The sequence below is a fragment of the Protopterus annectens genome, chromosome 16.part0 (genome assembly GCF_019279795.1).
Source record: "Protopterus annectens isolate FY-2018-M chromosome 16.part0, PAN1.0, whole genome shotgun sequence".
Classification (NCBI taxonomy): domain Eukaryota; kingdom Metazoa; phylum Chordata; order Ceratodontiformes; family Protopteridae; genus Protopterus; species Protopterus annectens.
In genome coordinates, this window is record NC_056750.1 from 656,619,820 (window position 1) to 656,640,619 (window position 20,800).

A 20,800-nucleotide genomic window follows, 5' to 3' on the forward strand; every position below is an offset into this window, starting at 1 on the left:
GTATATTAATTCACATTTGCTTATTCTGTCATGGCAGCAATATTTTAAACATTTCTGATGTCCCTTATTGGATGAGTTAACTATTTTAGTTGGGAGAGGATATGAAGGGGTTAGAAAAGCAGGTGCTAAAGAGCCCTTGAATATTGTTGTGTAATTATTTTCTACTGAGTATATTGCATTTTATCAATGGTTTCTGCTAACTATTTATTGACATGTGTGTCTTATTGAATCTTAACAAATGTACAGTATTTGCTAACGTAATATTTTTGGCAAAAAGCCTACTTCAACCAGTTCCCATGGAAATGGTGCATTTTCATGCAGTGCGAAAAAAGGGTGTTCCACATTTTGACTGTTTGTCACAGATTGCTAGGGTCTGTGTTCCACATTTTCTTCTGAAAAGGTTGAGACCTATGGTACCAATGTTATGCCAAGTGTAATAATACAGTGAATTACTTTTAAGTAAATAAAATGGCCCGTGTTATTTTTTTCTTAGCTTTTTTTATGGAACTGCCCACTATACTAGACTGCATTGTTGACAATTTGTCTGTTTTAGGTAACATAGCCTTAAGAAACATTTTAAATAAATAGGTACTACCCATGCGAGTAAAGATAGTATCACTGAAATCCATGCAAGAATGCGTTAAAAACACCACTGATATTTTTCCCATTACATGCATGTGTTTCTGCGTCCCATAATCACTTTAATTGCTTCGTGTCCTGACTTGGAAATTTGTTGTAGGTTCTGAGTCTGTGTATCTCTTACACCTAGGGGAAGAGGGAGAAATTATTGTAACTTTGCAAATCAAACTATGGCCATGGGTAGCAATATTTCCATTAATGCTGTGTGGTTATTTCTTGAACAGTTTACCTGTGCACTACACAGCTTGAAGTCACACTTAACAACTAGTCACCATTGTGATGTTACTAATATCCATTTCTAAACATGTGGTAAAATAATTAATTAATTTTGTGGTGAAGGGGTCTTTTTCTTCGGTCCAGTTATGACCATCCACCCTCCTTCCCTGGCCATTCGTCTTGACCCATTTGTTCCTCCATGCATATTTCTTAACCTGTTAGCACAAGAAATCTGGACAGTGCCAAAAGTAATGGGAGGAGAAAGTCCCCAAAATAGGGACAATTGTTAAATATTGTTCTTATTAACTTAGAAAGATAGAATAACAGAATTTGCATTATCATACATTTTCAGAAGAGTCTGAAACACAAATGTTTGTCATTATTTAGTCCTCAATGATTTGTCTAAAATCCATAAGTTTTATGAGGACCAGACCAAAAATACAAGGCAAAAATCTGGACAGCTGAGAGGTATGCTCCAAGAGCAAAAGTCGTATGATGCATTCATTTGCTTTGGGGCAAGAGGTGTGCCTACATGGAGTAATGCTGTCATCCATTTAGAGATCAAGGCTTTTAACTTTCTTACCATTCCCCTGTATATGGATAGTGAGCCCTCTGGGGTAGGGTGTCCAACAGTCACTAACTTAAGCTTGCAGATGCCTCCATTGATTGTCCATTCTTAACAGAGGAGTGCAAGAGGAGCAAGCTTTCTTAGCCATATGCCCTCCTACCATTAGAGAAGAAGTAAGCAGGCACAGTTCCATTTTCTGCTCCTCCCAGTCTGCTTCTCCAGCATGGGGAATGCTTATTGATACCAGGTACTGTGGGTCATAGTCATGGCTGTATCACTCTGTGCCATGAAGCAGACACTCCTTGTAAAATTATTTTCTGAGTAAATCAGCTGTGCAAGTCTTTAAGTCTGCTGTTTCAGAAGTAAATGTTATTTGTTGCTGCTAGTCATGCATATGCAAGCATTGCTAAAATAAAACATTTTTAACATTTTGTAATGAGGAACGTTTCCTCGGTATGAGATTTTTATATATATGCATCTGTGATCATTCCACTCATGGCTTTAGAATTAACATTTGTATTTTTTCTGTTCATTTTCAGGGGCTGCTGTAACATCGTCATCCTCCTCTTCACCTTCTTCCAGTTCTCTCACTGCTGCTGTAATGTTAACTTTAGCTGACTCATCTGTGGCAAGCTCAACACAAAATGGAGTTTCTCTAGAGTGTAGGTGACAAAAGGACATAGAAGGGCACTCTGCACTTAATGGAGTCTAAACCAGAATTTCTGGTTTGTTTTCTTTTTTTTTCAGACTGCACAGTGGCACAAAAATCAAGCAAGCACTATTTTGTATTTTAAAGATGTTTCACAATGAGCTAACTCTGCACTTAAGTGCACTTTTGTGAAGAAAATGGAGTACAGAGGACTGGTTTTCTTCAAGCAATAATTGTCTCCAGCATGTTTAGGATGTTTGTTCCAAGATCTGAAGGCCTTCCACTGTGGCAAAAGAAGGCCATACACCTTGGCTGCCTATTAGACTTATTTTAATAACTGTATATTCATCAGCCAGTTTTATAAGCTAAATTGCTTACACCTGTTTCAACTGTGATGTCAGAACTGGACCATTTTTGAATCATCTGTTTCTTTTACTGGATCTCTGGATCATCAGCTCACTTTGTGTGCTACTCTTTCCCAACAGTAAAGTGGCTTTAAACATGTACCTCAGAATGCCAGACTAACAGTGGTTGTTTGTATTTTATTCAGATCTGTTTAGACACCAGATCTTTGCATCATAACCAAATGCTTCACAGTTAAATTTACTTCAGCTGCCTAGTGTTTACAAGCTTGACATGGACAATTGTATTCTGGTTTCAGTGATCTGTTGCAGTCACTTTATATATCCCATTTTTGTAATGGCACTGATATTTTACATTAAGAAAATGGTTATCAAGTTGTATTCAAACATCTCAAGTAAAGCAACACATTTCATTTAGCCAGTTTCAAATATTTATTCATGAAAGTTTCCACTCCCTTTAAGTTGAAAACTGATTTCTCTTATAATGAGAGATTGAAAAGGCAAGTAGTGTGCTGCTGGTATTTTGTACTACCAGAACAGAAGGAACAGGATTTTTTGTTTTGTTTTTTAACTTGTTTTTATGTGGCAGTATTATGGGTTGGGGGAAAACTGTTAGTTGCACATATGAAGTGAACTCAGAACTGTTTTCCTTTGTACTGATTTCATATAAAATGGTTCCGTTTTCCTTTGCAGTGGAAATGCAGATTTAGTTGTATACAGCTTTGTAATACACTTGTACATTGATGAAGTGTTTATTCATAATATTTATACCTGACACTGTCAGTACATGGTAAATGTATGGACTGTTTTACTGTTTTAATTGTAGTTCTGTGTGTTGCAAGACTAGGCAGTTCTCTTTTTGTGTTCTGGCAGTAGAATGTGAAAAAAAATTGTTTGTAGATAATGTACTTTAAGTGTTAAAATGATTTACACATAGTTTTTTAAAGAAAAGCTTATTTGCTGTTTTCATGTATGCTCTTTAAATTGATTTTCTGAAAATTTCCATGTATTCAACCCTGTATATGTCTGTAAAGATTTATTCAAGGACTCCTGTGTTCTTGGAAATAAAAGCTGAATAAAAGCTAAATAATATTTATTAGGTTCTACAGAGGAAGTAAGGTAATGTAATTTATTGTACAAATGTAAGCAAAGTGGCCTCCATTTAAAATAAAATGCCATAGTTTGTGGATTGTGTTTTCTTCCCTTTGTATGCTTAAATACAGATCTTCTGACCATATATCTAAAGTCTGGCATTTATCAGTACTAGATGTCTAACTGTAGAATGTACATTACAAAATTGTAACATATGTTTATAATGAAAAAAGAAATGAAAATGATGGCGTTATAATGTACAAAGGGGTACAAGGAAGGGAGACGCTAATATTAAGTGGACTAGAGTGATAGAGTGTCTTGAACTATGAGCAATGAAGGGTGCTGTTTTCTCTTATTTGTGCGTCTGCATTATGTTCTAGGCTAGGGTAATGTTGGGATTGCAGGCATTACTGTATTTCATAAACTTACAGGAATTTAACCCTATAGCAGCTAACTGTGTAACCTTAGAGCAGATAACTACAGCTAGCTGGGAGACAGGAAAAAGTACCTATCCACACATTAGCTGTGTTCATAAATCCTTTGTTTCTTGCTAAATGGAAATGGGCCTGCATTTTGGGGGAACAATGAACACTTACAGGTATATTAAACTTTTATCAACAATAAGTTCTGCTCTTTTGTTTTTTTGAGCAGGCATTTAAAATGGCTCTTATTGATTTTGTGGTATGTGGCAATAGGTTTTCATCTTTTTGCTTCACATGATGTCGGCGATGTTGGTGACAAATTGCTGTATTTGAGCATTCTGACTAAGCAGTAGTCACTTTACTGGAAATAGTCTGGGGCAGAGTACTATAAACAAAACAGTGTATTAAATGGTAATAGACATTGAGAGATTTAAGTGCCTAATAGAGGCAACAAGGCAGGGATCCATGGGCAAATCCCCTGCCAACCATTATGACAATGTACAGTTCAGACCACATTACCCCCCCTCCCCCCCACCTTTCTTCTGAATCTCCTGGGTTAAAGAATTTCCTATTACTGTAAAAAAGTGGTAGATGTTCTTTGTGTTTCATTGTTGCAGTCATCACACTTGAGTTATCTGCCTGCAGGTAGCCCTCAGTCAGCCCGAATACCAGATACTTAGTATTTCTGCATCGGTTGCTGTCGCTCCAGGGCTGACGTCAGGTCGTCAGGGGTATAAAAACAGGCAGCCGATGCTATTACATCAGTCTTTCTTGCCAAGGAGCCAGAAGTAGTTTGCACGAGTGCTGGTCGGCCGCTACCTGAGTTTTCATTGCCGAATTAAATCATCCTGAAGTTTTCTAAAGCTAAGTACCCCGTTGGGGATCCTTTTTTCTTGCTCTAACCGATGTCAGAAAAAGTTAACAATTGTCTCGCCTGTGGAAAGCAAATACCACACTGAGATTTCCATTCTTACTGCGTTACCTGTTTAGGCCCAGACTACGACGCACCTCGCTGTCGGTTTTCTGCTTTGTTCAATGCACAAACTATTCATCGTCGGGCCCTTTTTATCGCTAAATACTTTTGCTCTCGATCTCCATATTCTGAAATGGCTTCGGTAAGCCATCCGACTACCGATCTTCCGAAAAGGCGTAAGGATAAAGACAGACCGCACAGGTCCAAAACTGCCAACGACGCTTCCGTTAAGCTAGTCCCCGGTTCGGCGGTACTCAGTGAGTTGCTTTCGCAGCCCCTAATGCCCGCGTCAGTGGATTCGCAGACCATTACCAAGACCCTTTTGGCCGCGAGACTCTTGTTTGACTAAGGAACCTGTGGATGTCTCTACCTTGGATGGGTCCAGAGCCGCTTTGCAGGCACCGGCTTCCGAGGAAGTTCTTCGCACTACCAATATTCGACACAAACAGACGGCTTCTTTTGCATCTTCAGTTCTGTCTAAAACTACCGAGTTTCTAAGGTCAAGAGTACGAGCTATGCCTAAAAGACCGATGAACTAAATTGAAGCACCTGCTTCCTTGCCACAACATCAAATGCTTAAAATGGCAGAAGACCTGATTATGCTGATTAGGGGAAGCCAGCCTTCCCCTGCTAAGAAAAAAAGAGATCTGCTCCCAGCAGCTTTAACAGACCAAGAGTCTGACTCTGAGGTTTCAGAATATGAAGACATGCCTTTATCTGCTTATGAGGATTCAGATGCAGAGGAATCCATTCCCTCTGCTTCCTCTCCAGAGGATTTTTCTTTTGGTGAAATCCTACATACTTTAAGAGAGCATTTCCACTGGGAATGCCAAGACTATCCTCAGTCCAAAAAGAGACTCAGAGAATTTTTAGATTTGCCACAATATAGACCTTTAGCAATCACTCCAGTTCTGGATGTTGTCTTTATGGAATCCAGTCTAACTCCTGATACTTTACCCACTGCTCCAAGGAAACCAGACAGGTAATAGAGAGTCCCTGACTCTCATAAATTTCTTTTCAAAAATCGTACTGCTGACCCATAGGTCATTTCTCAAGGGCCTAAAGGTATAAAAGCAACTATAGCTAAGAATTCCACCTCTTCGTACAAGGATTCCCGAGCTTTAGACAGATGGGGGAAAAAACTATACACCTCTGCAACTCTTGCCATTAGGGCATTGAATTGCCAGTTTCATATGCTGAAATACCAGCAACATATTATGGAACTTATTAAGCAAAAATTATCTACCTTTACAGACTGTGCAGAAGATAAAGAATTACAAGAGCTTTTGCATTCTGCAAGCCAAGTCAGCAAGCATACTTTGCAATGTGGCTTTGATGCATCTTGCAGGGCAGCAGTTACTGGTTCTGTACTGAGAAGGCATGCTTGGCTTAAGGAGCAGACCTTGCTAGACCATGTCAAATCAAAATTACTAGACGCTCCTTTGAACAAGGACAATCTGCTTGGCACCAAAGCAGAAGAGTTTCTAAAAAAGATGGAAGAAAAAGCTAACTCTATCCAGACAAAGATTTTTTGCAAGTGCAGCCTCCTAGATTCATTAGGCATTGCCCCTCAAAACATTGGTCCTTTCTAGCCCCTCAAGGCCATCTCATACTAGACCCAGGGGAAACAGACCCCCCAGATTGCAGGGTATGCAGAGATCTAAGCAATGGAGTACCTTCACTTCTAAAATAGGGAGTGCTAAGCCACCCCCTTTTGGAAATAATTCACAATGACTTTTCAATTCCACTCCTCACCTCTGCCCAACTGCTCGTGCCCCTAAGAGGAAAACATGCCCATAATGCAAAAAACAGGACCTCCATCACCAAAGACCAATGGGTCCTCAACATTGTATCCCAGGGGTACAACTTTTACTTCCACTCACTCCCAACCCCAAAGGGGTTCCCAGACCTTCCTTTAAAGCAGTGGGCAGAGGCACAAAACCAAGTTCAATCCCTGCTCTCCATAAGGGCAGATGTTCATCGTGCATACAGCTGCAGTCATAACAGATGGGTTCTCCTGCCATCAGGCGGGTCCTCGGTCGGCCGAATTCCAAAGTCTAGGTCCAGCGTCGGTTGTCGTCGCTTCTTCCCTGATGTCAGCGCGCCAGGGGTATAAAAGAACCAGCCGACGCCATTTTCTTCAGTCTTTCTTGCCGCGCGGTGCCCGAAGCAGAAGCAGTTCACAAGTGCCGGTCGCCCAGCTCCTGAAATTACAAAAATTTTGCAACCGAAGTCTTCTTGAAAAGAGACTCAGAGAATTTTTAGATTTGCGTTGGGGAAACTTTTCTTGCCTCAGACCGATGTCAGACAAAGTTAATTGTATTTCTTGTGGGAAGCAAATACCGCATAAGGATTTTCATTCCCTCTGCATTCCTTGCTTAGGCCCAGACCACGACGTCTCGGTCTGTCGTTTTTATGCTACATTCAACAAACGCACCATTAAGCATCGGGCGGAGTTCGCCCAGCACTATTTTGGCAAAAAATTTAACTATATTATGTCGTCGGATACTCCAACTCCAGTTTTGTCTAAAAAAACACAAAGATAAGGACCGACACACGAGGTCCGTGGCCTCTACCGACACCATGCCAAAGCCGACTACAGGTGGTCCGGTTCTCAGCGAGGCGCCTACGCAGCCCCTGCCTACCGACGACACTTCATTGGCGGTGTCTTCTGTGCCCGAGGTCGCAGGCTCCTCAGCCCACACCCCGACTACAGATACCGAAGCCACTCTTGGTGGTGAATCTCAAAATGTAGATAGGTCTGCCTCCTCTCAAGGTGTCTTCAGACCTTCCTCTTCTTTTTCTATCAAGGCTTTCACTAAGTCTAAAGCAGCCATGCATTCTAAGAGACAAGCACCACAGGGCCCTTCTCCAGGCCCCATGCCTAAAAAACAGATGCTTAAAATGGCTGAGGATTTGATTACTCTTCTCAGCCCCCCCCCCCAGACAAAAGGCCCAGAGTGGAGGAAGAATCCCCTCCTCTGACCAGGCCTCCATTATTTCAGAGCACTCGGATGACCAGGAACATTCTTACTCCCCTTTTGAAGATTCTGATGCTGAGGAATCCATTCCCTCTGTCTCCCCCCCAGAGGATGACTCATTTGGGGAAACCTTGCATACCTTAAGGGAACACTTCCACTGGGAAGGCCAAGAGTACTCAGATTCCAAGAAAAGGCTTAGGGATTTTCTCTTGCTACCTCAGCACAGGCCTCTGGCTATACCTCCTGTCTTAGACATACTAGATGATGTGTACTCGGAGGCCTGCCTTAACCCGGATTCTTTACCTCCAGCCCCAGTCAAGCCTGACAGGTACTACCGGGTTCCTGACTCACACCAATTTTTATACAAAAGCCATGCGGCTGACCCAGAAACTATCTCACAGGGCCCCAAGGGAATTAAGGCCTCCACTGCTAAAAACCCTTTACCTTCCGAGAGAGATTCCAGATCCTTAGAAAGGTGGGGGAAAAAAGGTATACACCTCGGCCACCTTAACCATGAAGGCATTAAACTGCCAGTTCCATATGCTAAAGTACCAATAGTTTCTGTTATCACAGTTGAGAAGCAAAATGTCACAACCTGAACAACCAGACTTGGAGTTGCAGGATTTGATGCATAGTGCAGAACAAGTGGGTAAACATACCTTTGCAATGTGGTTTTGATGCTCTAGAGGCCTCATATAGAGCTGCTGTTACAGGATCAGTCATACGTAGACATGCCTGGCTCAAGGAGCAAACCTTACCAGATCATGTCATAGCTAAATTACTAGATGCCCCCCTTCAAAAGGATGTATTATTTGGTGTTAAAGCTGAGGAGGTAGTAAAGAAAATGGAGGAAAAGGCTAAATCAATGCAAACCGTGAAATATTTTCTACATGTACAACCTCCACATTTCAGTAGAAATTGGCCTTCCAAAAATTGGTCCTTTCCAGCCACGGACAGACCCCAAAGAGGTAGATACATGCACCCGAGGGGCAGAGGGCAATCACAAGGATCGTTTAGGGGTAGACAATATCAAGCTCCTGCACAAAGAGGTGGTGAGGATAGTTCGCAGCCATTCAGAAAGCAAGCCCAATGATTTTCCCCTTTGCATACCAAGCAAGGCTCAAATGGCAGCACCCTTAGGCGGAAAACTGGCATTATTTTCAAAAAATTGGCATATTGTCACAAAAGACAAATGGATCCTAGACATTATAAACAGAGGCTACAGATTCCATTTTCACACCCTTCCAACAATGAGAGGCATGCCAAACCTGCCACACAATCAAAGGGCAGAGGCACAAAGACAAATTTCAGATCTCATGGACATGAAAGCTATTCAAGAGGTACCTTCTCACGAACAAGGTCAAGGTTTTTATTCCAGACTATTCCTGGTACCAAGGAAGGGAAAAGATTGGAGACCTATTTTGGACCTATCCATCCTAAACACATTTTTACTTGTACCAAAATTCAAGATGCTCACATTACAGCAGCTTCTTCCCATGCTGGGCAAGGAGTCTTGGCTGGTAACATTGGACCTCAAGGAGGCATACCTGCATGTCCCAATCAGACAAAATTGCAGAAGATACCTCAGATTTCTTGCAGGTTCAACCCATTATCAATTCTCTGCGTTGCCCTTTGGCTTATCTACTGTGCCCAGAGTATTCACGAAATGCCTGGCATCAGTAATTGCCTACTGCAGACTTCAAGGGATACAAATATACCCATATTTGGACGACTGCCTGATCCAAGCGGACAGCAAGCACATACTTCTGAAACATCTGGCTTTTGTAATAATGTTGTTGAATGTCTGGGATACACGGTCAACAAAAAGAAATCAAGGCTAATACCCTCTCAGAAAATAATTTTCCTGGGTGCCAACTTGGACACAAACACCCAGATGGCCTACCTCATGCCAGAGAAGCAGGGGCAACTAACTCAATACTTCAGAAAACTAGCAAATTTCACCAGGCTGACTGCAAGGAAAATCCTGCAGGCTCTGGGATTCATGGCATCTTGCATCCTACTAATCCCATGTGCAAAGCTGCATATGAGGAAACTTCAATGGTACCTGAAAAACCTATGGTCTCAACACAGCCACAGTTTGGAAATAATAATACCACTAATTCCATGTCTTCAAAAGGAATTTCTGTGGTGGGCTCAAGCATGCCAAACAAACACAGGTCTCCCATTCTGCAAGCCTCAAGCAAATCAAGTCATCACAACAGACACCTCGGACTACCCCTGGGGGGCGCACATGACAGATCGGTGCATTCAGAGCAAATGGTCCCAAAAAGAAAAGCACCTTCACATCAATCAAAAGGAAATGCTAGCAGTAATAAATGCTATTATAGCTTTCAAAGACCTTCTGCATCCAGGTCAACTATTGATAAGGACAGATAACACCACAGTAATGTGGCACATAAACAAATGGGGAGGAACCCATTCATACCCCCTATGCAGGCTGGCCATGTCACTTTGGAACATGGCCCTGGAATTACAAATCAAACTTCAAGCACAGTACTTGCCAGGCAAGGAAAACATGCTGGCAGACAACCTAAGCAGAAATATGACGGATCCACACGAATGGAAGTTGCATCCTCAAGTTTTTACAGAGATAATTCAAGCATGGGGAAGGCCAGACATAGATCTCTTTGCCTCCCAAAAAAATCACCAATTGACAAAATTCTGCTCAAGGACTTTTCATCCACAGGCCTGGAGAGTGGACGCTCTCTCTTTCAGTTGGACAACAATGACAGTTTATGCCTTTCCACCTCTTCCTCTGCTGCCCAAAGTTCTATTAAAAACCAGAGCAGACAGACCAAAGATGATTCTCATTGCTCCAGACTAGCCAAGACAGCACTGGTACCCACTCCTGAGGAGCCTGACGCATTCCCCTCCATGGACCCTACCTCTAATGCCTCTTCCTCTGACTCAGCACAGCTTCAAAACTCTTCACAGTCAGCTGAAAACACTCAATCTGGCCGCATGGAAGATTCCTTAACATCACAACAGACCCTACTCTCCAAGGAGGTGCAGGATGTCATTTTGGAGGCCAGAAGGCCGTCTGCTAGAAAAGCTTACTCCGCAAAATGGAAACGGTTTTGTGCCTGGAATGAGAAAAAGGGCCAGAATCCTGGAAAACTGAATTTACCTCAAATACTACACTATCTAGCTGAGCTGCTAAGCAGTGGACGTTCATTCTCCTCCATTAAAATCCATGCCTCAGCCATTTCTGCAGAATATAACACTGATCCACCTTTATTCTCTCACCCCCTCTTAAGACAGTTCCTCAGAGGGGCTAAGAGTATAAAACCCCCAAGGAAACAACCAATTCCTGCTTGGGATCTCAATTTCATTCTAGAAAAGCTGACCTTGCCTCCTTTTGAGCCAGCTGCCTCTACAGATTTGCAATATTTGTCCTGGAAAACAGCTTTCCTTCTGGCTATCACCTCAGCTCGTAGGGTATCGGAACTACAAGCCCTCATGGCTGTGCAGCCTTTTATCATCTTCCATCAGGACAGAGTTTCCTTATGAACCAACCCGTCCTTTATGCCAAAGGTGGTATCCAGGGTAGCTTTAAATCAGGCTATACACTTACCTACCTTTTACCCTAATCCTCAAAACAAAGGGGAGAGACTACTACATTCCTTGGACATCCATAGACAGCTGCGTTATTATTTGGACAGAACAAAGCCTTTCAGAAAATCAGAACAGCTCTTTGTGTCCAGTGCTATAGGAGGTCAAGGGAAGCCAATTTCCAAACAGACAATCTCAAAATGGATAGCCCACTGCATATGCTTTTGTTACTCTTTTCATGGTAAAACTGTACCTGCAGGCATCAGATCTCACTCCACAAGGGCCACAGCTACCTCTGCAGCTTTCCTCAGAGGAGTTCCTACCAAAGATATTTTGGAAGCAGCCACTTGGAGTTCTGTGCATACCTTCTCCAAGCACTACCACCTACCATTATACTCCAAAACTAGAGCAGGCTTTGCCACTGCAGTCTTGCAGGGCATTCTGGCTCCTCCTAGTTCCACCTAGTGCCTACCACCCCTTTCTTAGCTTTGGGATTCTACCCATCTGTTATGACTGCAGCTGTATGCACGATGAACATAACCTACATAAATGTAGATGTTCGAGTGCTAATACAGCTGCAGTCCAGATTTCCCTCCCTCCTTCCCCTCTTGGGACAGGCCTATTGGCTAACACCTCCTCATACAACCTGATTGGGGTATTCTTTTATGGTGTATTTGCTTGCAACTACTGTATTTTGATTATATTGCATTGCTTTATTACACAGATTTATGTATTGTCTTCCTTCTGGGGTCACCTGACATCTGGGGCAAGAAAAAAGTACAGTTTTGTACCTACCACAAATGTAGATGTTCGAGGATCCACATTGCTGCAGTCCTAACTATTGGGTAGTCCGCTGTCCAGTCGGCCCGAATACCAAAGTATATGGCTGACGTCGGTCAGGGCGCATTAGACTGACGTCAGTACGTCAGGGTACTAATGCGCATGACCGACGTCATATCCTCAGTCTTTTCTTGCCCCAGATGTCAGAAGACCCTGAAAAGATAAGGCCAAAAACCAAACACTCTCAACATACCTGCACCAAAATATATATATATATACAGAATATACAAAAATAGCAGAATATAACCTCACCTACACAACCACCCCTAAACACAGAGGGGAAGGAGGGAGGGTAAATTGGACTGCAGCAATGTGGATCCTCGAACATCTACATTTATGGTAGGTACAAAACTGTACTATGTTCTTCATTCCACATTGCTGCAGTCCTAACTATTGGGTAGAATCCCAAAGCAGAGGTAAGGGAGGCTGGCAAATCATAAGGAAGTAGGAACTGACAACATGCCTTGCAAAATAGCAGTGGCAAAACCAGCCCTAGACTTAGAGTAGAGAGGAAGGTGATAATGCTTAGAAAGTATGCACTGAACTCCAAGTAGCTGCCTCCAAAATATCCTTAGTTGCCACCCCCCTTAGAAATGCTGTTGAAGTGGCAGTAGCCCTAGTGGAATGAGGCCTAATCCCAGCTGGAATTTCCTTGCCATGATGGGAATAACAAAATGTAATGCAACACCCAATCCATCTAGAAATAGTTTGTTTTGACACAGGCTTGCCCTGAGAACTCAAAGCAAAAGAAATAAACAACTGCTGAGACTGCCTAAAATCTTTAGTCCTGCTCAAATAATAACGCAATTGCCTGTGTACATCTAAAGTGTGCAAAATCTTTTCCCCTTTATTTTGGGGATCTGCATAAAAAGTAGGCAAATGAATAGTTTGGTTTAAAGCCACACTAGAAACCACCTTAGGCATAAAGGAAGGATTAGTACGTAAAGATACCCTATCCTTATGAAAAATCAAAAAAGGTTCCACTGCCATAAGGGCCTGTAACTCAGAAACCCTTCTTGCAGAAGTAATGGCCAACAAAAAAGCAGTCTTCCATGACAAGTATTTCAATTCAGCAGTAGCCGAGGCTCAAAAGGTTGTAGAGTAAGTTTCTCCAACACAAAATTGAGATCCCAAGCAGGAGTAGGAGCTCTACGTGGGGTCTTATATTCTTTGCCCTCTAAGAAATTGCTTGAACAAAGGATGCGAAAACAATGGTGGGTCACAATCATAGTGAGCTGAAATTGCAGCAGCATGAATCTTAATGGAAGAGAAAGACAAACCTTTGTCCAGTAACTCAGTAAGATATTGAAGAGCCACACTCAAATTTGCCTCGAAATCTCCAAATTGTTTGCTGCACTCCAAAATAAAAATCTCTTCCATTTTTCTGCGTACACTTTCCTTGTACTAGGTCTCCTGGCTTCCATAATCACATTTAAAACTTGTTGAGGAAGTTGAGACTTGCTGCCTTTCAAAACAGAATATGCCAGGCTGTTAGATGAAGAGAGTGAAGCTTGACATTGAGCAGGTGACCTTCTCTCTGAGACAACAGGTGTGGAATCAAGGGTAAAGGCCATGGAGGCTTCTTTACCAGACTCCTCAGTAATGGGTACCAGTGCTGCCGAGGCCAATCTGGAGCTATTAAAATCATCCTTGGCTTGTCTTGTCTGACCTTTAGAAGCACTTTTGGAAGAAGAGGCAGAGGTGGAAACGCATACACATGAAGATTTTTCCAACTGAAAGAAAGAGCGTCCACTTTCCAAGCTGTGTGATGAAACCTCTTTGTGCAAAACTTTGGCAGCTGGTGGTTTAGTGGAGAAGCGAACAGATCTATGTCTGGAGTTCCCCATGACACTGTCAATTTTTGAAATACATGAAGATCCAGTTTCCACTCGTGGGGATCCATGATTTGTCTGCTTAACACATCTGCTAAGGAGTTCTGTGCTGCCGGCAGAAACCTTGCCTGAAGAGTTAGTTGCAAGCTGAGCGCAGTCTCCCATAAAATCATTGCTTGCCTGCACAATGGGTAAGAATGCGTTCCCCTTGTTTGTTGATGTACCACATGACAGTTGTGTTGTCTGTTAGAATCAACACCTGCCCTGGAAGAAGTAACTCCTTGAAAGCCATTAATGCAAACTGGACTGCTAACATCTCTTTCATGTTGATATGTAGATGCTGTAGTCTGGCAGGCCACTTGTCTTGTATCCACTTTCCATTTAGATGAGCTCCCAAGCAATGTCTGAGGCATCTGTCGTTAGAATCTGACTCGCCTCTGGCCGGGTCACAGAGAGTCCCTTGTTTAGGTGACATTCCTGAGCCCACCACAAAAATTCCTTTTGAATGCAAGGTATTATTTGAATGACAGTGTCCAAATCCTGGCAGTGCTGTGTCCATACATTTTGAGATACCATTGTAGCTTCCTCATATGCAGTTTGGCATTGGGAAGCACCAGAATACAAGATGCCATGAACCCTAAGGCTTGAAGGACTGTCCTTGCAGTCAGCCCGGACTGAAGAGATAGTTGATGGAAATAACTGGAAAGATTCTTTTGTTTGTCCGGGGTTAAAAAGGCCATCTGGGCTGCTGTATTCAGTCTCACACCCAGAAAGCACATGTCTTGAGAGGGTACTAGACTGGACTTTATTTCGTTCACAGAATACCCTAGGCATCTTAGCACTGCTATGACATATTCCAGATGCTGTAGAAGGTCTTCCTTTTCTTGAGCCAGAATCAGGCAATTGTCCAAGTAAGGGTAGATTTGAATCCCTTTTAGCCTGAAGTAAGCTATCACTGGAGCCAGAACCTTTGTGAATACTCTGGGCGCAGTAGATAAGCCAAAGGGCAATGCAGAGAACTGATAATGAGAACTTCCAGCTCAAAAACGCAGATACTTTCTGCAACTTAGTCTTATAGGCACATGAAGGTAAGCTTCCTTGAGATCTAAAGTTACCATCCAGTGATCTTTGCCCAGTAGAGGTAAAAGCTGTTGTAACGTCAACATTTTGAACTTGGGAATGTCCAGATAAGTGTTGAGGATAGATAAATCCAAAATTGGTCTCCACGTGTTCCCCTTCTTCGGTACTAGGAACAGGCGAGAATAAAATCCTAGGCCCCTTTCTGGCACAGGAACTGGCTGAATGGCCCCTATTTGGAGTAACAGAGAAATTTGCTTGTGCGCCTCTTGTCTTTGTAGAGGAGGAATGTCTGGCATGCCTTTGAAAGGAGGCAAGGTATGGAAATAAAACCTGTAACCGTGGTGAATGATATCCAGAACCCATCTGTCTTGGGTAACTAAATCCCAATTTTCTTTGAAAAGAGACAGCCTTCCTCCCAACGGTGCTGCCAGGCGAGAATGAACTGGCAGCTGAAAAGGCAGGTCATTGGGTCTGCTTACGAAAGGACTGACCCCTGCCCTCACCAGAAGTCTGAGCAGGGGAACTCCCTGTCCTAGGCCTAAAAGAACCCTGAGCTCTGCCCCTACCACGTCTAGACCTACCCCTAGACTGGGAATCATAAGCAGGATAAGTCCAACCCTTAGCAGGCCAATTTCTACTAAACTTGGAGGCTGCACCTGCAAAAAATCTTTAACAGTTTGCATAGATTTAGCCTTGTCCTCCATTTTCTTCAAAACTGCTTCCACAGGCGAACCAAACAACACATCAGATTGCAAAGGAGCATCCAAAATCCTTGTCTTAACATGCTCAGCTAAATTCTGATCTCTCAACCAGGCGTGCCTACGAAGAACAGAACCAGTGGCAGCCACCCTGGAGGAGGCCTGTACAGCATCAAAACCACATTGCAAGGAATGTTTACCCACCTGTTCAGACACATGAACTAAATCCTGCAACTCTTTACAGTCAATACCTTCCGCCAGAGCATCCACCGTAGATTTCAACTGTGAAAGAAGATAATTCTGATATTTTAACATGTGGAACTGACAATTCAACGCCCTCATGGCTAAAGTGGAAGAAGTATACACTTTCTTTCCCCATCTATCCAAAGCCCTTGCCTCTTTATCAGGAGGGACAGGATTTTTAACAACTGAGGCCTTTACACCTTTAGGCCCCTGAGAGACAGTTTCCGGGTCTGCCCTAGGACTCTTAAAAAGATACTTATGAGCTTCAGGCACCCTATAATACCTATCCGGTTTAACTGGGGCAGGAGGCAAAGAATCAGGATTCAGGGAAGCCTCTGCAAAACATCTTCCACCACATTCAAAACAGGAGGTATAGCTAAAGGCCTATGCTGGGGTAAAACAAGAACTCCCTAAGCCTTTTCCTGGAATCAGAGAAATCTTGGCCTTCCCATTTAAAATGCTCCCTCATGGAATGCAAAGTCTCTGAAAATGAAAAATCCTCAGGAGGAGAAGCTGAAGGAGTAGAATCATCCACATCAGAATCAGAATAAGGAGGGAACTCCTGCAAGTCTTCAGCCGAAGACTCAGAAGCCTCCGAGCATTGTTCAAAACTCTCAAGCTCAGGTTCCACCCTAGGCCTCTTATCAGGAGGGGGCATAGAACCCCTTATCATAGTAATCAAATCCTCTGCCATTTTAAGCATATGTTTCTTAGGCAAAGACCCTGAAGCACTAGGAGAAACCCCCACTGAAGCAAAACTTGGCCTGCCCCTTAAAGAAGCCTTGGAAACAGAAGGGGAGGCCCTAACCACCTTAGGAAGTGAGGGAAGAACAGCCACCTGAGAAGCCCCCTCAGCCTGGCCTACTTCCTGAGAGGAAACATCCTGTAACAGTAAAGTCTCTCCCTGAGACTCCAAAGAAACACCTGGCAAAACCTCCGGCTCCACTGAGCCCTCTAAAGAACCGACGTCTGGGACTGTCGGTTCTTCCCCTCTAGGCTTTGCTGTTTTGTCCTTGCGTTTTTTAGCCGAAGCCGGCGTCGGAGCATCCGACGGCATTTTATAGTTACAACGCTTCCCAAACACTAACCTGGCACAGTCTAACCTTCTCTTAATAGTGCGTTTGTTAAATCTAGCACAAGAACGGCATCCAACAACGTCGTGCTCAGGCCCTAAACAAGGTATACACAAAGTATGGTAATCCCTATGAGGTATCTGTTTCCCACAAGAAATACAGTTATTCACTTTTTCTGACATCCGGTTAAATACTGAGGCAAGAAAAAACCAAAATATTCCCCAACGGGGTACTTAGCCAACTTTGATTCGGTCTGAAACTCTGACTTCAGAAATTTTCAGAACGCCAACCTGCACTCGCAAAATTGCTTCTGCATCGGACCTTGCGGCAAAAAAGACTGAGGATATGACGTCGGTCATGCGCATTAGTACCCTGACGTACTGACGTCAGTCTAATGCGCCCTGACCGACGTCAGCCATATACTTTGGTATTCGGGCCGACTGGACAGCGGACTACCCAATAGTTAGGACTGCAGCAATGTGGAATGAAGAACATCTGAAGAAAATGGCGTCGGCTGGTTCTTTTATACCCCTGGTGCACTGACGTTAGGGAAGAAGCGATGACAACTGACGCCGGACCTAGACTTTAGAATTCGGCCGACCGAGGACTTGCCTGATGGCAGGAGAACTCATCTGTTATGACTGCAGCTATATTAGCACTCGAACATCTACAGTTATGGTAGGTACAAAACTGTACTTTCAACTTGTTCCTGCAGAACAGATAGGTCAAGGGTTTTATTCAAGACTCTTCCTGGTACCCAGAAAAGAGGGTACTTGATGCCCAATCCTAGATCTTTCCATTCTAAACACCTTCCTGGTGGTACAAAAATTCAAAATGCTTACCCTTCAGCAGCTTTCTTCCTATGCTGTCCAAAGATGCCTGGTTAGCCACCCTAGACTTAAAAGAAGCCTATCTGCACATCCTTATCAGGGACTCATGCAGGAAATACCTATGTTTCAGGGCAAGACCTATGCATTATCAGTTCTCTGCACTTCCCTTTGGCTTATCTGCTGCTCCCAGAGTATTCGCAAAATGCCTGGCTCCAGCCCTTGCCTATGGCAGACAGAGGAAGATTCAAATTTACCCGTACTTGGATGATTGCCTGATTCAGGCAGACAGTCAGGAAAAGCTGTTGCAGCACCTGACATTTGTAAAGAACCTTCTAACCTCCCTGGGGTACACTATCAATGAAAGGAAATCAGAACTAGTCCCCAGTCAAAAGGTTGTATTCCTGGGAGCAAGCTTGGACACAGCATCCCAGATGGCATTCCTTACTCCAGAAAAACAAGCCTATCTGACAGGCTACTTCACTCAAATGGCCACCAGAACCCAGCTATCTGCAAGGAAATTGCTGCAGTCTCTAGGGTTCATGGCCTCTTGCATTCTACTAATTCCATATGCCAGACTGCATATGAGGAAACTTCAATGGTACTTAAAAAGGACTTTGGTGCCAACATTCTCAGGACCTGGAAACCGTCATACCTTGTCTAAGGACAAAGTTTCTTTGGTGGGCAACAGCATGCAACCACAACAAGGGACTTCCCTTTACTCAACCCCACGCCGCCCAAACCCTAACCACAGACACATCAGACTATGCCTAGGGGGCACACCTGGACGACAAGTGCATTCAGAGCAACTGGAGCCCAAGTCAAATTAATCTGCACGTTAACCAAAAAGAGATGCTAGCCATTCAGCATGCTCTGACAGCTTTCAGATCCCTACTATCACCAGGGCCCCTGCTAATAAAAACAGACAACACCACAGTTATATGGTACATCAACAAGCAGGGGGTAACCCACTCTGCAGGCTAGCCATGGCCCTGTGAAACACGGTTTTGGACATGCATATTCATCTGCAAGCTCAATTCCTGCCAGACAAAACTCTCTGGCAGACGACTTAAGCAGAAATCTCCTAGACCCACATGAGTGGCAATTAGACCCCAGCACCTTCAGCCTTTTAATCCAGTAATGGGGGACCCCAGAGGTGGACCTCTTTGCCTCCCCCTGCAATCACCAGGTCAGCAAATTCTGCACCAGGACACGTCACAGCAGGGCCTGGAAAGTGGATGCCCTATCCTTCCAGTGGAAAACCTCTCAATCTATGCATTCCCCCCTCTGCCTCTTCTCTCAAGATTATTACTCAAGATAAGACAGGACAAACAAAGGGCAATCCTGAATGCCCCCGGACTGACCACGCCAGCACTGGTACCCACTACTGCGTAGCCTGTCACTGGTGCCACCCTGGCACCTACCCCAGATCCCAACCCTCCTCATTCAGCAGGGGGGGGGACAGATATTTCATCTGCAACTGCAAACCCTGAATCTTGCAGCCTGGCTTATTCCTTGAATTTTCTCCCAGTGACCAGCCAAAGCAAGCAAGTGGTGGACGTCATTCTTGAAGCCAGAAGACCCAGTACAAGGAAATCCTATGCTGATAAGTGGAAAAGGTATTGTTCCTGGATTCAATCTAAAGGAGAGGACACAGCACTGCCCTCCTTACTTCTAATCCTGGATTACCTAGCAGATCTACTCCACAGAGGCCTGTCCTTCTCCTCCATTAAGATCTATGCCTCTGCCATCCACCTCTCTTTTCTCATCCTCTCATCAAACAGTTCTTGAGAGGGGCAAACAACTTAAGGCAACCAAGGAGCTTCTACAGACCAGGAGTCCAATGACTCTCAGATTTCTGATTATGAAGACATGCCCTTATCTGCCTATGAATATTCAGATGCAGAGGAATCCATTTCCTCTGCTTCCCCTCCAGAGGATTTTTCATTTGGTGAAACCTTGCATACTTTGAGAGCATTTCCATTGGAAATGCCAGTACTATCCTCAGTCCAAAAAGAGACTCAGAGAATATTTAGAGTTGCCTCAGCACAGGCCTTTAGCTATACCCCCTGTCCTGGATGTAGTGGATCATGTTTTTATGGAATCCAGTCTTACTCCTGACACTTTATCTCCTGCCCCTAGGAAACCAGATGGGTACTACAGAGTACCTGACACCCACAAATTTATTTTCAAGAATCCTACTGCTGACCCCAGAGATCATGTCCCAGGGGCCTAAAGGAATCAAGGCTACTACAGCCAAGACTCCCACCCCTTCTGATAGGGATTCCAGAGCTCTGGACAGATTGGGTAAGAAGGTATACACCTCTGCAACTCTTGCTATTAGGGCATTGAATTGCCAGTTTCACATGCTGAAGTACCAGCAACATATTATGGAACTCATTAAACAAAAAGTGGCAACCTTTTCAGACTGTGCAGAAAATAAAGAATTGCAGGAGCTTATGCACTCTGCAAGCCAAGTCAGTAAGCATACTCTGCAGTGTGGCTTTGCCCTAGAAGCATCTTGCAGGGCAGCAGTCACTGGTTCTGTACTGAGAAGACATGCTTGGCTGAAGGAGCAGACCTTGCCAGACCATGTCAAATCAAAGTTACTAGACGCTCCTTTCAATAAGGACTGTTTGACACCAAAGCAGAAGAGGTTCTTAAAAAGATGGAAGAAAAAGATAAACCTATGCAGACTGTTAAAGAATTCTTACAAGTGCAACACCCTTGAT

The 20,800-nt window shown here is 43.6% G+C and overlaps 1 protein-coding gene across 1 annotated transcript in view; it reads left to right on the plus strand.

The window, feature by feature from the left end:
* ARID4B (AT-rich interaction domain 4B) overlaps positions 1-3,621 on the plus strand; it is a 2,517,944-nt gene extending 2,514,323 nt beyond the window's left edge. Inside the window, exon 21 of the mRNA XM_044058160.1 lies at positions 1,963-3,621. Within this exon, the coding sequence (XP_043914095.1) occupies positions 1,963-2,093 (131 nt within the window). The 3' untranslated portion in view covers positions 2,094-3,621. The remainder of the gene's footprint in view (positions 1-1,962) is intronic.
* Positions 3,622-20,800: the final 17,179 nt, after the last annotated feature.